Genomic DNA, 16,059 nt, shown 5'->3' with positions numbered 1-16,059 from the left:
AGGGATCCTGTCAACATGTGGTTGTGGAGTCCTTACATCAGCAGCTTGGAGTCCATCACCAGGTCCCGTGCCGTTAATAACCTTGATCCCAGCACAATGGCTTCCTGAGCAGCTGGTGTCCGATAACCCTCAACCTGAGCTGTATCTCACCTACACGTGGAGAGGGGACAGCAACATTTAACTTATGTGTTTTAGTTTTGTTGTTCGTTATTTTTTAAAAATTTTAATTAGTGCCGTTTTGCTCAACATTATTTACTGAGCATACTTCCTGTAGGACAACCCGGTGAATGGCCCCCTCCCACTGAGTTCTCCTATCACCCTCAACAGCTACTGCACTGGCTCCTTTAACCCCTCCCTCCGCCCTAAAATAAGTTCGGACTCATCAACGGCCCATTAGATTTGCTGGATGTTAAAAGACATCTCTCCAGCTGTTTTGTCTATAACTGCTATCTCCTGTCCTGTCCTGAGCCAGCACTCTCTGAAATTACCTCAGCAGTGAGCATTGGGTCTCTGATAATCAAAAGGTTTCTGGTTGGGCCTGTCCTACTTTGTCAGATTCGATTACTGTCTCCATTGCTGCACAGTTTCTGTCTAATGAAGCTGCTCAAGAGGTTTGCCATTCCTCACTCTAAAGCCGATGGGTGAACGGGTATTCGACAGCCCGGGGGTTTACCCCAGTGAAATTACTGCTCAAAGTAAACCTGCAAGTGAAATCTAGGCTGGACAGTGGCAGCCCACACCGGATTGTCAGACCGGATGGTGCTGCATTGCTCCCGTTGAAAGTCTGGGTTCTGGCTCACTCCTCGAGCAGCTCCTGTGTGCGTGTGTAGGGGTGTGTGTATGCATGTTTTGTACTGCGTGTTGCCTGGCATTGTACAGTAACTCTTTCTAATCTTATTATAGACTATTGGGGAGAGTCTAGTTACAGTGAAATCCTCGACTTGCATCTGGGTGGTACGTATGGCTGTCGCTCTGTTTCCCCACTCTTGCTAACCTTCACCTTCCTCTCTAACGGCTTTCTCTTCACTTGCATCTTTGACTGCACCCTCTTTTAAGCTGGGTGAGGTTAGAGTATCTGCCTCCTTGCCCTTGCACAGGCTCATGTATATCGGTGAGCATTCTCGGACAGACAGAGGGGGAATTGGTCAATGATTTTAAAAATATGATTAAAAACCAATGATTAAAAATTGTTCAACATGTAATCAAGCAGCAAATGGTAGGAAGAGCTTTGGTTTGAATCCAGTTCCATGCCGATAAATAATAGTTGTGCATATGTTCCTGTCTTTGGGGAGGAATGAAGGAGAATGTGGGTGGCAGAGGAAAAGAGAGGAGTGTGGAGTGAAGTCACACGATGAAGGGCAAGCAGGGACAAATGGGAGAGGGGGAAGTAACAGAATGTTAACTGGCAAGATAGACGTGAAGCCTAACAGCAAAGAGGAAGTAATAAGTATACGGGGCAGAGCCCAGTCCCAGAGACAGCTGCCCCCACAACAGTTCCACCTCTGCAGAGCACGAAGCAAGGGGCTGAGTTGGATAGGGGGATTTTATTGCAGCGATGGAAACTAACAAACGGTAATGTGCACATCCTCTGTCACGTGCGAGCTTCAGGATGTTTCCCCTCCCTGGACATCCACCATTCTGTGGACCGATGGGGGAGAGTGTCCCCCCTGGGTGTCTAACCTGGCCACCAAACTGTGGCTCAGAGATACAGGGAGGGAGAAGGGTCAAAGGAGCAATTGTGCTCAGAAGTTCTAGGGGGAACAGATGGGCACTGCTGCAGTCGAAGGTGAGCTTTCAAGTGATACCAGGTTGAAGTATTTCATTGAGTGGCTGAAGAAGCCTCGGGAAGGATAGCTAAACAAGCAGAAATTCTGGTCCATTTTGGTACGATTGTGATGAGTAATGAAAGGAACAATGCCCTGAAGACTCTTTTTAAAGAGATAGGAAAGGGCTTAAGAAGCAGGACCTGAATGGTGGCAAATTTCATAAGTTCCAGATTCCTAAACACAAGTGATTCTGCAGATGCTGGAAATCCAGAGTAACAGAAACAAAATGTTGGAGGAGCTCCACATGTCAAGTAGGAATAAAGAGCTGATGTTTTGGGGTGGGACCCTTCACCAGGACTGGAAAGGAAAGGGAATAAGACAGTAGGGGGTGGGAAGGAGTACAAGCTGACAGGTGGTAGGTGGATGGGTCAGGGAGAAGGATTAAGTGAAAAGGTGGGAGGTGATAGGTGGCAAAGGTGAAGAGCTAAAAAAGGTGGAATTTGTTAGGCGAGGATAGTGGATCATGGAAGAAGGGGAAAGAGGAGGGGCATCAGAGGGCGATGACCAGCAGGTGAGAAGAGAAGGGGTAAGAGGGGAGCCAGAATGGGAAATGATAAAAGAGAGAAGGGGGAGGGGAGTAATTACAGAAAGTTAGAGAAATCATTTTCGATTGAAGCTCCAGTTCCCTGTGTCGCACTGAATAGGAGGACAGTGCAACTGAATGCGAAGCTGTGGGTTCCTGGAATGTTAGGGCCAATATTGGGGAGAATGGGGCCTTACAGTCCAGACAGTTTATGCCTTAACCAGGCCTGGAAGGTTAAAGTAACTTTGCAGAATGCTAGGAAACTAAAGAAAAAAAATCCAGGAAGGGAAAAGACAGAGTGTAAATGGAGGAAACAGTGAGAGAGCCTGGAAAGCAGTGAAGGCAGGGGTGAGAAAAACAAAATAAGAAGACAAAATCTCAGCAATATTTAGCAGGTCAGCAGCACCTGTGCAGAGAGAAAGTTAATGCTTTAGGCCAAAACTCCCAAGTTCGAGGATCACTAATCTGAGATAATCACCTCATTTATTACAGATCCTACCTGACCTTCCGTTTCTGAGATTTTGTATTTTTAGTTCATATTTGTGGCATCTGCTGGTTTTTGCTTCAGTTTCTGAGACAGATTAAGAGGAATCTGGTTGTGCTGAACACATTGGGACCTCAATCCAGCAGCGTAGAGCTCTGTACAGTGGGGGAGTCAGACTGTGCTCTGTGCTGAGAGACTCCTCTCAATGCCCATGTACACACAGCTGCATGGTCTTGGGCATTTGTACAGGCACAGATACCCCTGCCCAGTGCCTCCTCCTTGCTTACCTTCCCCTTGACCTTTCGTTCCCCAAATCCCCATCCCTGAATCTCTGCCTGTTGAATGTCCTGCTGTCCGTGGCTGCTCCCACTCTCCTGTAGAACAGCTTTCCATGCTATCTAGATAGGCTGGATCGCTGTTCCCACCATCCAGACCCTGTTCCCCACTCTGCTCCTGACCCCACTCCCACTGCTAGTGTTGTGTAGTCATGTAGTGCCTTTCACCAAGAGCTGGCAGCAGAGGTGAGAGGCAAAGGATACAATGGGAAGGGCTTAAAGAACGCAACAGTGGGTTGCTTGTTTTGGTGGGCCAAACTAGAGAGGAGTGGCTTTCATCACAAAAGGTGAGCTGGTCTAACATCTCCGTGATTCATTACCATGCAATTCATTCTAACAAAGAATCAGTGCACTGGTCATGTCAGTGCGGGCGTCCCTAACCCAGGAGGCTGCAGATGTGTCCAACGTGAGCTTCTATTCTGAGCTTGCAGACAAAGCTCTGTGTCCCACGGTGTAACGAACTGATCCCAATGGCGGCCACAGAGGGAAGAGTTCTGTCTCGCCAGATGGGATTTATGATCGGTCTTGACGTGACTGGCACTATTTAGTCCGAGGCACATGCACAAGACCCCATTGTTATATACCCCGACCCCACTGCGCTACACCAGCTACCGTCCAACACTGGCACCTTAGGATCATAAGCCATTCAGCCCATCGAGTCTGTCCACCATTCAATCATTGCTGCACACACAAACTGATGGAGGAGCTCAGCAAACCGGGTAATATCTATGGAAATGAATAAACAGTCAATGTTTCCAGCAGACACCCTTCTTCAGGATCGAAAAGGAAGGGGAAAGACACCAGAATAAAAGGTTGGGGTAGGGGGAGGAGACTAGGTGATAGGTGAGTGAGAAAGGTACAGGGTTGCAGAAGAAGGAATTTTAATAGGAGAGCACAGTGAACCATGGGAGAAAAGAAAGAAAGAAAAGGCGTCTTGATAGGCAGATGAAGAGAAGAGGTAAGAGGCCAGGGTGGGGAACAGAAGAAGTGGTAAGGGAGAAGAAAAAAAAATTAAATGAAGGAGAAATCATTGCTTATGCCATCAGGTTGGAGATTATGTAGATGGAATATGAGACGTTGCTCCTTCACCCTGAGAGTGGCCTCTTTGTGGCAAAAGAGGAAGCCATGGATCAACATGTCGGAAAGGGAATGGGGATAGGAATTAAAATAGTTGACCACCAGGAGATTCGCTTTTGGCAGATGGAGCAGAGGTCCCCTAATCTATGTCAGGTCTCACCAATATAGAGAAGGCTACATTGGGAGCACTAGATACAATAGCAACTCCCCCAATTTACACTGTCTCACCAATATACGGAGGCCACATAGGGAGCACTGGGTGCAATAGGTGGCCCCAACACATTCGCAGGTGAAGTGTTGTCTCACCTGGAAGAACATGTTTGGGGCCCTGAACCTCCATAGAGGGAGGAGGCATAGCAGGAGCCCAAGGCTACCTCTTGAGTTCAGAGAAAGTGGGAGGAGCCAATGGAGAAATTGTTGAGGGGGACCAGTTCTGCCAGACAAAGGAGGTAGTGTTGAAGGAGAACTGGTTGAGTAAGGCCTTCTTGATGGGGGTTAGAAGTGTCTGTATCTAAGGACTGGATATCCATGGTGAAAATGAGCCGGTCAGGGCCATAGAATAGAAAGCTAGTGAGGAGATTGAGAGCATGTTGCAGATATAGGTAGGAGTGGGCTAGACCAAGGGGGAAAGGATAGAGTCAAGGTATGTAGGCATGAGTTCAGTAGGGCAGGAGCAGGCAGAAACAATAAGCCTACAAAGATAATCAGGTTTGTGGATCTTGGGTAGGAGGTAGAAACGAACGGTGTGGGTTAAGGAAGCTATAAGTTCGGTGGCAGTGGATTGGAGTTCTCTAGAGTTGATGAGATTAGTGATGGTGCCGGAGACAATTTTCTGATGATCCAGATTAGGGCCCTTTACAAGGGATGTGTGAGAGGAAATTTCTGAGGGTTGGAGCCTGGCCTCAGCAAGCTAGAGGTCAGTCCACCACACTACAGCAGCACCATCTTTGTCTACAGGTTTGATGATAAGGTTGGAATTGGTTGGTACAGAGAGTGTGGAGGGAGTGAGGTTTGAGGAGGAGAGGGAAGTACTGAAGTCAAGCTGGTTGATATCTTGTCAGCAATTAGAGATGTAAAGATCCAGAGCAGGCAGAGACCAGAGTGGGATGTCCAAGAAGAGGAGGGTTGGAAACAGGAGAAGGGTCATTCGTACGGGGAGGGGAACTCTGCCGAAGGTGACAGAGGAGCTCAGTGTCATGATGGGTGCGGAACTCACTGAGGTGCAGGCGAAGGCAGACAACGGTGAGGCCCTTACTGAGGACAGAACAGTCTGCCTCAGAGAGAGGGTAAGGTCGGAGGGAATAGTGAAGACATAGCAGGAATTAGAGCTGGGATCAGAGAGTTGGCAAGAGAGGAGGGGGAGGACTGGAGCGTTCAGGGAAAGTAGGGTGGGAAGAAAATGGAAGTTCTGAAGACCCAAGAAGTGACGGAGGAGCCTGAGAGACCAGGGGTTGTTGAGTGGTGGTGGGGGAGTAGAGAGGGGGGCCAGCAACAGCAAGGAAGGTCTTGGCCTGCAGTGGTGGCAGCTGAGGTGCAGACTGGAGCTGGAGGCCGGATAATTACTTCCCCCTCACTCTCCACTTACCACAGAGATCGCTCTCTTCATGATTCCCTTGTCTCCCTCCTGGTACATATCTGTACAAGCGACAGAAATGCCACACCTACTGATTCACCTCTATAATTCCCTTCTTTGACAGTAAAGAGTATGACTGCATCAATTATGGGGGCCTATGGAGCACCCACCTTAGACCATCTCTTTCCTACTTCATGAAGGGCTAAAAAGTACGATTTTAAGCAGTGAGCCAGCAGCATTACCAAACAAGGGTCAGTGGTAGCCTAATGCTCCATCTTTCTCACAATAATGGTGCACTTCCACAGGAATGGAACTAATTTACGGATGAATAGTAAACTACATAGGCCACTTCCGCTCCAGAATCCTTATGCCACCCCATTTCCATCTCAGAGCTGCAGTATGCAGACAATGTTAGTGTTTCAGTGAGTTCAGAGTCTGATTTTGAAGATTATAACCTTTAACGCAACACAGATCTCATGATTTATCGGGCAGTAAGGATTCCTGTCCTGAAATGCTTCTGAGAAATGGACTACTTACAGCAGGTAACCCCAAGGTTTGGAGAGATTCCGACACTGACTCCGCAATCCTCTGGCAGGATGACCAACCTAGTGTCAGTGCCCTCTCTCAGACCAGCATCTGCAGCTTGATTACAGTCCCTCACAGCATTAGCATGTCAGACACCAGACTCCCAGAACAGAACCTTGCTCCTGCCCTGTCACATGAAGAGATTTATTTGATTTTTCCTATGTCCTAAACGCCTCCTTGAAAAAAAGTGAAACATCCCACTAAGTCCTGGAAATCCCATGACCACTCAAAAGTAGTAAAGGGGACTAGGGATATTCACTGAGAAAGCAAACGCAATTCTTCCAAGACCATAGCTCCGTGAAGGTGGCGGCACAATTCGATAGGATAGTAGAGAAGGTGCATGGCACACTTGCCTTCATTAGTCAAGGCACCCGAGTTCAAAATTCAGCTAGCTACAGTATGTTTCAGTTTTACAGAACTATGGTTAGACGGCATCTGGAATACTGCTCTCATTTCAGCTCGCCCCATTATAGGGAGGATGTGGAGTCTTCGGAAAGGTTTACCAGGTTGCTGCTTAGATCAGAGTGCATGTGATATGCAGAGAGGCTGGACAAACTTGGGTTCTTTTCTCCAGAGCAGCAGAGACAGAGAGGGAACCTGAAAGAAGTTTGTAAGATTAGGAGGGGCAAAGATAGATTTGACAGCCGCTATCTTTTTCCCCAGAGTTGTAATGTCAAAAATTGGAGGATATACTTTTAATGTGAGAGAGGGTAAAAGTTCAAAGGAGATGTGCGGGTAATTTTTTTTGACACAGAAGGTGATGGGTACTGGGAATACACTGCTATGGTAGTGGAGGCAAGTAGCATAAAGGTATTTTGGAGGCTCTAGGATAGGCACATGTACTATACGTGCAGAGAACAGGGTCAAAGTTAAAATATAATGACTGGTGCAGGCAGAACGGACTAGTTAAGAAGGCTTTTAATTACCATTGTTTTGTAAGTGACAGTAGCCCCACCTCTCAAACTGCCCAGTCACCTGCACTGTCAGGTACCTTCTACCCATGGTGATGGTATCTGGGACCCTTATGATGATTTCTGGGAGATGGTATCTCCTCTTGCACCTTAGAATGCACTGGGGTATAGAAGGTCAGAATTCCAAAAGATGCACTAAGGAGATAACTTTTATAATTAGTATGGAGCAAGCCAAGCTGATGGGGTGGGAGGTTGCTATGCTGGATTTACGTCAATGGAAAGAACAGTGAGCTTAATTTAGTTAGACTTGGCATAGTTATGGAAAAGGGCAGAGAGAAATATGTAAAGCTTGTGGGCATGCACAATTTTAGTAAATTGAGAGTGACAGTGCATTGTTAATGGTTTTTCAAAGGTAAGTCAGTCACAGAGGCCACTTAACTAAATGATTCAAGGAGTTTGGGGCTTTAGCATTTGTGAATTGGGCAAATCAACAGAGCCTGATGAAATACAGCCCAGACTATTTAAAGAACTATGGGAGAAACTGCAGAGGTTCTAAACACAATTTTTTTTTTTGACTTTTCCTGACTACCAAGGATGGGAAGACTGGTAAAGTTGTACCATTGTTTTAAAAAAAATGAGAGAAAGGATAACACAGTTAATTCTTGGGTGTATTTTTAGAATCAATTCTAAGTGGCATTTGCAGAACCAGAGGTTAATTGGGAACAGTCAGTGTGGACTTGCTAAGTAAAAGTTGAGTCTGATTAGCCTGACTGTTACATCAAAAAATTCACCATGTGACTTATGTAGTCTATATAGATTTTGGCAAGGCTTTAAGCACTCGGCATAAAATGTAAACATTGTTGGGATCCAAGGGAAAAAGGCAAAGTAGGTCCAGAACTAGCTCAGTGGCAGGAAGCAGAGACAGTGGTCAACAGGTATCTGAGACTGTATGCTGTTACCTGGGAGGTAGGGGGTGTGGTCCTCAGTGATCACTATTTGGTCCTTATTTTACTGTTACATAATTAAAGATGTAGCCTGAACTGTGGAGTGTGTCACAAAAATAGCAAAGTAATGGTGTGGAGAAACCGAGGAATCTCAGATTATGTGTGAACAAACACTTAGAAGTAGCAGGGCAGGTCAGTAAATTTAAACCTGCCCTGCGTTTAGAAGAATGGGTGGATCTCATTGAAACCTATGGAATACTGAAAGACCTAGATAGAGTGGACTTGGAGAGGATGTTTCATATATTGGGGGAATCTAGAACTAAAGGGCCCATCTCGGAATAGAAAGACATACCTTTAAAACAGAGATGGGGAGAAATTTCTTCAGCCAGAGGGTGTGAATCTGTGGAATTCATTGTCATAGATGGCTCTAGAGGATTAGTAAAGGGCATCAAAGGTTACAGGGTGAAGGCAGGAGAATGGGGTTGAGAGGGATAATAAATCAGCCATGATGGAATGGCAGAGCAGACTCAGTGAGCCAAATGGCCTAAGTTTGCTCCAATGTCCTATGGTCTTAGAAGGTGGTTAAAAAGGTGTACTAGGGCCTTTCCTTTATTAGTTGACGCAGGAACACTGAAAGGGAGGCCTTCTGTGTCAGGAATGTTGCAGGAATCTCAGTAATTGGATGGATCTTACGGGGCAATGGATTAGAGTGCAGAGAGATGGCTTATCAAGACTGATGCAGCACTTGATCAACCCGAGTTGTGGAGCTACAATCACTGAGGTGGAACTTTTAACCACCAACGTTCGAACAGTGGAGGGAGACTGACAGCGTTGGGGGGGTAGTAAGATGGTGCGAGGCGGGCAATAATGGGGAGAAACAGAAAAACTAGTTATCAAGCAGATGGACACTAATAGGTAGAATATATATTAATGGCCATAGATGGATGGGGCAGGACCACTGCATTACCTAATAGGACGGGTGAGCCTCCCAAAGGACATTTGAAAATGAAGCAATGTCCTGTTTGAAAGGTTGATGCAGGGTTATTGGGGTTAAGCCTCTGGTGCCGGACCATACTAATATTCTGAGAAGGGTGGGGAGATATGATGTGATGGGGTGGAGGGCTGAGGAGTGTGATGACGTGGGACAAGGCAAATGGGAGGATTGAAGGAGAGTGTGGGAGGGAGACAGGAAGGGTGTGATGAGGAAAGATAGGGGTGTGGTGGGCAGAAGCAGAGGTTGAGGAGAGTGCGGAGAGATGTAGGGTGTAATGGGGAGAGGCAGATGTGACGGAGATGGTGTGAATCGAGGAAACAGCGGGTGTTTGAGGGGAGTTGGGTGTATGGGGAGACAGGGTTCTGACTGGGGGAGGCAGGATGTGATAGGAAGAAATGAAGAGAACTGTGACAGGAGAAGCAGAGGAGAGAGACCGGAGGGACAAGGTCATTGCACTTAATAAGGAAAGGGTGCACTCTGCAGTTATTTTTACCTGATTTTTCTGTTTCATCACAGGAGCCTGAATATTTAGACTTTGGAGCAGTAATATTAACAATAGTGAGTGGACTGTAGGTTTCACACTCACTTCTCTTTGTTAGCTATCACTGTGTACATCTCTTTGCATGAACTTAACATCTGTCTGGCTTGATTTCCTGCTCCCTATCATTGGCTGTGGAAAAATGGCACACACGCAGATGTTGGCAGCAACCACAACTGTCCTCAGCTGCGATTGTCCCTACTGTTCAATAGCCAACCCGTACTCATTCTTTAAGCTTTGATATGTAACTAAAGGTGATGATGCACAACTAGAATTGGAACCTACAAGTCAGAGGGATGAGAGCAGAAATCACTCTCAGTGTGATGTGAGAATCACAGTTCATGGATAGCCCAGCTCCCTCTGACCAGGTGAAATGCCAAATGGATAGCTCACTGCTAAAAGGAACAGTTACTGTTAATGGGCTGACTTACGCTTAGAGGGGACAGTCACTGATAAAGTCCAGCTGTATGTTTGCTCCTGGTTTTAAATGTAGGCTGGTTTGATTGCATGCTCTTTATGTAATTCAAATGATCTCTTTGTTAAATAATTAACTGTGTCCTCTCTTCCATCACCCATAGCCCTTTGACTTTGGATCTGTATCAGCACTTCTCCTTGTTGGGCAGACTGTCCCGTGGTGTTGGTTCGGTTTAAGCATGGGCACTGGTGGATGTTCTCATGACTCGCATGATGCTCCCTGACTGTGGAATTTGTTTCCCTAACTCAGCATCGTGCTAGGTTCTACACTGCTCAAGCAGTCTGCTGCCAAACCGGCTTAGCTAGAGCCCAGACCCTAAAAGCTGAAGACCAAAGAAGCTACTGTTATAAACCAGCCATTATGACACAGAACAACAGCAGGAGGGCAATGAGAGAAAGAGGCAGAACACTCCATAATCTGAGCTATACGTGGGCAGTGCCATCAGCAACAAATCTTTCCTTCACCTTTTTGGATTTACTTCTCACTCTTCTCATCTACTGTTCTCTCTCACACTGACTCACTGCCTCATCTCATCTCTCTCTCTCTCTCTCTCTCTCTCCCTCCCCTGCTATTTCTTCCTCACTCTTTTGCACGCACGTGCCTTTCCTCCCTCAAGCCATGCTTCCTATTCCTCCCTGCCTCTCTTGTTTCTGTCTGAGTTGCTCTCTGGCTCTGCCTCTCTCCCTCGGTCTTGCCCCACTCTTGATTCAGTTAGAACACTACGCTTCAGGTTTTGAAAGTTGGAGGCTGCTTGTTATCAAAGGGTACCCGTAGTCTTTGATTGTTTAACCCTGGATTGCATGCCTGGTATATGCCATTAGTTCCTGGATTGTTGCAGGCATTTGCACTGTCTCATTCTGTTCTTATTTTCCTTCATTTCTTTCTGCTTGTTTCCTGCCCTCTCATTATTAGAATCTTTTCTTTGCCCTCTTCTTCTGTCCCTCTCACACTCTGCTCCTGTGCTTTCCCTTTCTTTCACTTCTCTGGTTGAAGTTGAGGCCCTTGTTGGAACTCCGCGGCGAAGACCTCTTTCCTTCTGCCACTGCTGTGCCCACGACAGAGGTAACGTAAACCAAGCCCCGAGACGGTCACCTTAACCACACGGTAGGGTTTTCAAACCCTGAGGCTCAGTACAGTTCCCTTGGATGCCTGGTGGAGTTGTAAATCTGTATCCACAACAGCGCGCCCAATGCGGGATGAGATTTAGTGAGGTTGAGGCAAGAGCAGATAGAGAGCTGGACCCCCATCAGGAAGCTTCTGACTGATAGGGCAGAGAGAGAAGGGAAATGATTCAGTTAGGTCATTAGATCTAAATACTCTGCCAGACTAACAGTGATCCTCAGTGAAACAAGACATAGCACCGCCTGTCCCTTGGCCCCCTCCTTCCCATCTCACTGCTCACCACCAGCCCCAATCCCCACCCCAACCCTACCATCCTCTGTCACAGCTCTCAATACCAGTGCCCTGACACCATTCTTTGATCCCCGTCCTATGCTCCATCTCATCTCTCACCACCACCCCCAATCTTACCACCTGGTTCATCCTCTGTACCAGCTCTTGACACTAGTGCCATTATGCTATTCCTTGATACCCACACTCAGCCCCAATGCCATCCCTTATCCCCACTTCCCTTGGTGCCTGACCCCATTGCTCCATGCCCTCACTCTCTCCTGCTACTCCTCGCCACACCATGTAGACACACTCCTGGTCTGACCCTTTAGACTCCCCATTTCCTGTGTTCCCCATTAGTTGCTTCTGTTCCTATCCAATTTTCCCCCAAGCTCTCGTAATGAAATCTGGCCCACACATTTCCTCACTAACTTCTTCCCTCTTTCTTTTCCTGAGCTCCCCTTTTCCCATCCAGTATTTGATGGTACAGTTTACGTTGATGCATATGCTCACTGTGGTGAAGATCCTCCCCTCAGATCACGTATTTTCAAGTGGCCCATTCCCACATTGGCAATAACAATCTAAAGAACTAGAAAACCGCTCTGAGTGAAGTCAGTCAGCAGTCTACCGGAGGGTAGTGGCTCAGAAGTAGATTAGGGTCATCTCCAAATGTGAATGCAGTCAATACACATCAGCAGAAGGCAAGATGCACAAGAGAGTTAGTGGGGCAGAGCCAGCATGGTACAGTGGGTCTAAAGGCCAGGCAACAGTGTGGGAGACCCACAAGCAGCTACCACCCTTAAGGAGGAGGGAAGTTGGGGAACAAATGAGGAAGGGCAGTTTCCTGAGCTCCACCCCCAAGGATTCATCTTGTTGTGGGTACCTGTCGGGGCTGGCAAGAGATGACAAGCTTGGAATCAGGTTGGGAATTTGATAAGCGCATAACTGCTGTTCCCTGGGACTCTACTTTGCCTCTTCTGCCTACTTGCAGTAACTTGCTCCATTCCACCCGCAGCAGTCTCCACCTGGACTGACTTCTCATCTCACTGACTGAGCTTTATTCCCTGTTCCCTGCTTTTCTCTTTGGTTTTTGCAAATATCCATTTTGTTGAATGGCCTGAGATTCCTCTTTCTTCCCCTACCCCCCACCCCTCCCCGGCTGAGAATCCTTCCATTTGCAGAGGCACGGTATCTCCAAGCCTTGGTCAGCTGCCAGTGGAGGCACCTGTCAAACATGGCCAGAGAGAGTGAATCAGGAGTCAGGTGCAAACCACAGCTGGTGAACAAGGATCAGCATGGAGCAGGGGCTGGGAGAGCAGGAGAACAGGGGTTTGTAGTCAGTGGTTCTAAGTACACACTTCCCTCAACTAGCCCAGAATCATCAAGATACAAAGATGTTGGAATGATATGAATAATGATGATACAAACTTGCTGTTTAAAATATACCTTGGACTTTTAAGACCATAAAATCTAATTAGTACTAATTAAACACACGTTCAGGGACAGAAATAGGAAGTAGCAGCATCTTTAGATTTCTGTATTCATTCCAAACCGATTAGAAGCTGTTCTTCTTAATGGATCTTCAGGCTGTTCAATTATCATTATCATTCAACCATATATGAATACAGCCAAATGAAGCGCTTTTCCTGTGGGGCCAAGGTACAAAACAGATTGCCAATAGTCATACACAGCACAAGGCACATACCACAGTTATAAGATAGCAGTGAACATTCAGTCACACAAAAAAAAATAATATAGCCCCCAAGTCCTTAAGTGACATGCCCTGTAGATTGATGGAGCATGAACGGTGTTGACAAGGACAGACCCTCAGCAGTCTGCAGATAAACGTACGCAATCCAAGTTGTCCACCGAATGAACACTGGGGGGGGGGGGGGGTCGCACTGATCATTGGAGCCTGCACCCAATCCAGTATGGACACAGCACCACATTGCTTCCAGTGTGTCCCCTCCTGGCAGTAGCGGCAGGCAACACTGCGGCATGAGGCCTAGTCCTCACTGTTACCTAGGCCACACAGCTCCCCCTGCCATCAGTCTTGCCAATAAACCAGTATTCTATGGTACCAATATGACTGAATGGTAGTTAGTCACTGTTATAACCTAGAACGTAAGTGATACAAATTTGCAAGAAGGGAATGGATGGAGTGTGAGTTTCAAGCATGTCAGTAAGAGTAGGAACACCAGCCAATCAAATCTATACCACTCACAGTTACTGGGAAGTGTTTTCAATTTTTTTTTTAAACCTTGCATTCAATACAAGTGAAACTTTACATTAATTAAATGCTTTACAAGAGTCTGAAATACTTCTTATTCTGACTTCTATTGTTCCCCAGAGAATGTTTTGTAGCTGAGGCCAACTCAATAAACTAGAAATTGTCCATCAGTAGGCGGTATATGGAAATACTATGCCTTTAGCTCATCTGTCAGACCCAACGTGGCCCCATCCTCACTCCTCTTTCCACCCACTCACCGTTACTCCACTCCTCTGACTCCCCCCTTCTCACAGCTTTCGACAAGCAGAAAAGCAGCTATAATATTGTTCCTATCTTTGGGCAGTACGTTGATAGAGGAATTTTTCACTGTCTTGGCATAACGAAAAAATTGTTAGGGGAAATCTTAGGTTAAATCTCATAAAAATTATCATTCTTTGTTAAACAAATTAACATTACAAGCTTATCAGTGTAATAAGCTAACGGCTTCCTTTATAACAAACCAATCATGGTATGAATGTAATGTTACAGACCAACCAGTGTTTCAATTTAATATTACAGACCTGCCATTGCAACTGATTTTGTATATTTCCCATCATAAATTAGCATTGCAGATTAATTATTATATCAGGGTATGATTACAGAGCAACCATTGTGTGTAGCTAACAGTGTAAATCTCACATTACACTCAGCCAGTATTACAGCTGATCCATTATTACAAATTAACAGTAAAGGCCTCATGCTGTAATAAACCAATATAACAGACCAACCATTGTATGAAATTAGTAATGTAGAGACTGCATTCCAATAAAAACATTGTTGTAAACTAACAATACAGCCAAGTCACTGTAAGGAACCAGTGTCACAAGACCAATCATTAAGTCAAAATCAGACTCTTAGCTGAAACAAGCTGATTTTCTGTTCTATTGTAATAAAACCAACATTTCAAGTTTCCCTTTGTACAAACTTAGATTACAGATATACTACTGCAATAATATAATAACAAGACTTCACCTGGTTATCTACTGACTTTATTTGGTTAGAGTTTAGTTGCTTGCTGCATTGCGCCAATTTCCAGTGCTCAGCGAGTCCCTGAGGCTATGTGAGTTAAGTTTTAGGTCCCACTCCAGAAAGATACCACAGGTTACAGCATTGCTGTGCCTAATTGAAGGAATAAGCAAGTGAGGCAAGAAAAATATTCAAAGGTCAGTCCCTAATTTACATCCAAGAACCATTGCTTACTTTGTTTTTTGTCTACGTTCAGGATAAAGTAGGCTCTGAAATGTGGTTGTATTAGAGTTGTGGTCACTTCTTGAGGTTCTGTGAATGAATGCATGTGCATTGCGAATGAAAATGTGTCTTCATATGTGAGTGTCTCTAAGATAGTGGATATACACTTGTGCTCGGCGTTGCCCAGGGTGTCCCAGAATATAGTGAATGTGTGACAGAAATTGTTTATGTGATACAGCATACCTGACAACAGACTGCATTATCAAGAATAGCAGACCTTGTAGAGACTTACAGGTTAGAATTTAATGGAAAGATCAATAGCAGATGTCCAGGTGAGTTACAGCCTGGAATCTGATCAATAGATATTGAAGTGATTACAGATAGAATATAAAATATCTGGAGATAAGATCAATGCCAAAGCCAAACTGAGAGATTTTCAAAGTTCAGATGTAGGATATTTATGTATATCCACGTAGTGAGCTACAGGTTCGAACATTGGAATTGGGATTGAAAGGTTTATGTAGAGAGTGTAAAACTTGGAGTAAGTTATGGGTTGGAAATTTATCAAAATACTTTGGGAGTTTATTATAGTAGAGTAGCAGTTACCCTGAAGTATGTTATGGGCTAAAATTTAGTCAATAGTAGAATGTCAGCTGTCTGAGTGAGACAGAAAGTAAAATTTAATTCGGAGAGTTTACTAATGGAACAATAGATGACTGGCGATGAGATTTGGGAAGTTCCTATACAAATACTTGAAGAGTGAGTTAGAATGTATAATCTAAACATGAATTATTAGAGATGTACATAAAGAATAATAGATGTCTTTTAATGTTTACTGTCCAGAATCTAACTGAGAGTTTAATTATAGAATAGGTAATAGGTATCAAGATGCAAGTACAAGCAAGAGATCAAAAGTGGAATAACAATCTGAGAAGCGAATTGTCTTAT

General features: G+C 45.4%; 1 protein-coding gene across 1 annotated transcript in view; it reads left to right on the top strand.

The window, feature by feature from the left end:
* Positions 1–16,059, top strand: part of LOC132398382 (protein-methionine sulfoxide oxidase mical3a-like) — a 312,801-nt gene that overhangs the window by 284,093 nt on the left and 12,649 nt on the right. Inside the window, exon 31 of the mRNA XM_059977725.1 lies at positions 904–954. Coding sequence (XP_059833708.1) covers positions 904–954 — 51 coding nt within the window. The remainder of the gene's footprint in view (positions 1–903; positions 955–16,059) is intronic.

Source organism: Hypanus sabinus, chromosome 8 (genome assembly GCF_030144855.1).
Source record: "Hypanus sabinus isolate sHypSab1 chromosome 8, sHypSab1.hap1, whole genome shotgun sequence".
Classification (NCBI taxonomy): Eukaryota; Metazoa; Chordata; class Chondrichthyes; order Myliobatiformes; family Dasyatidae; genus Hypanus; species Hypanus sabinus.
Note: the sequence above shows the minus strand (reverse complement) of the source record. Positions and strands in the feature narration are given on the sequence as shown.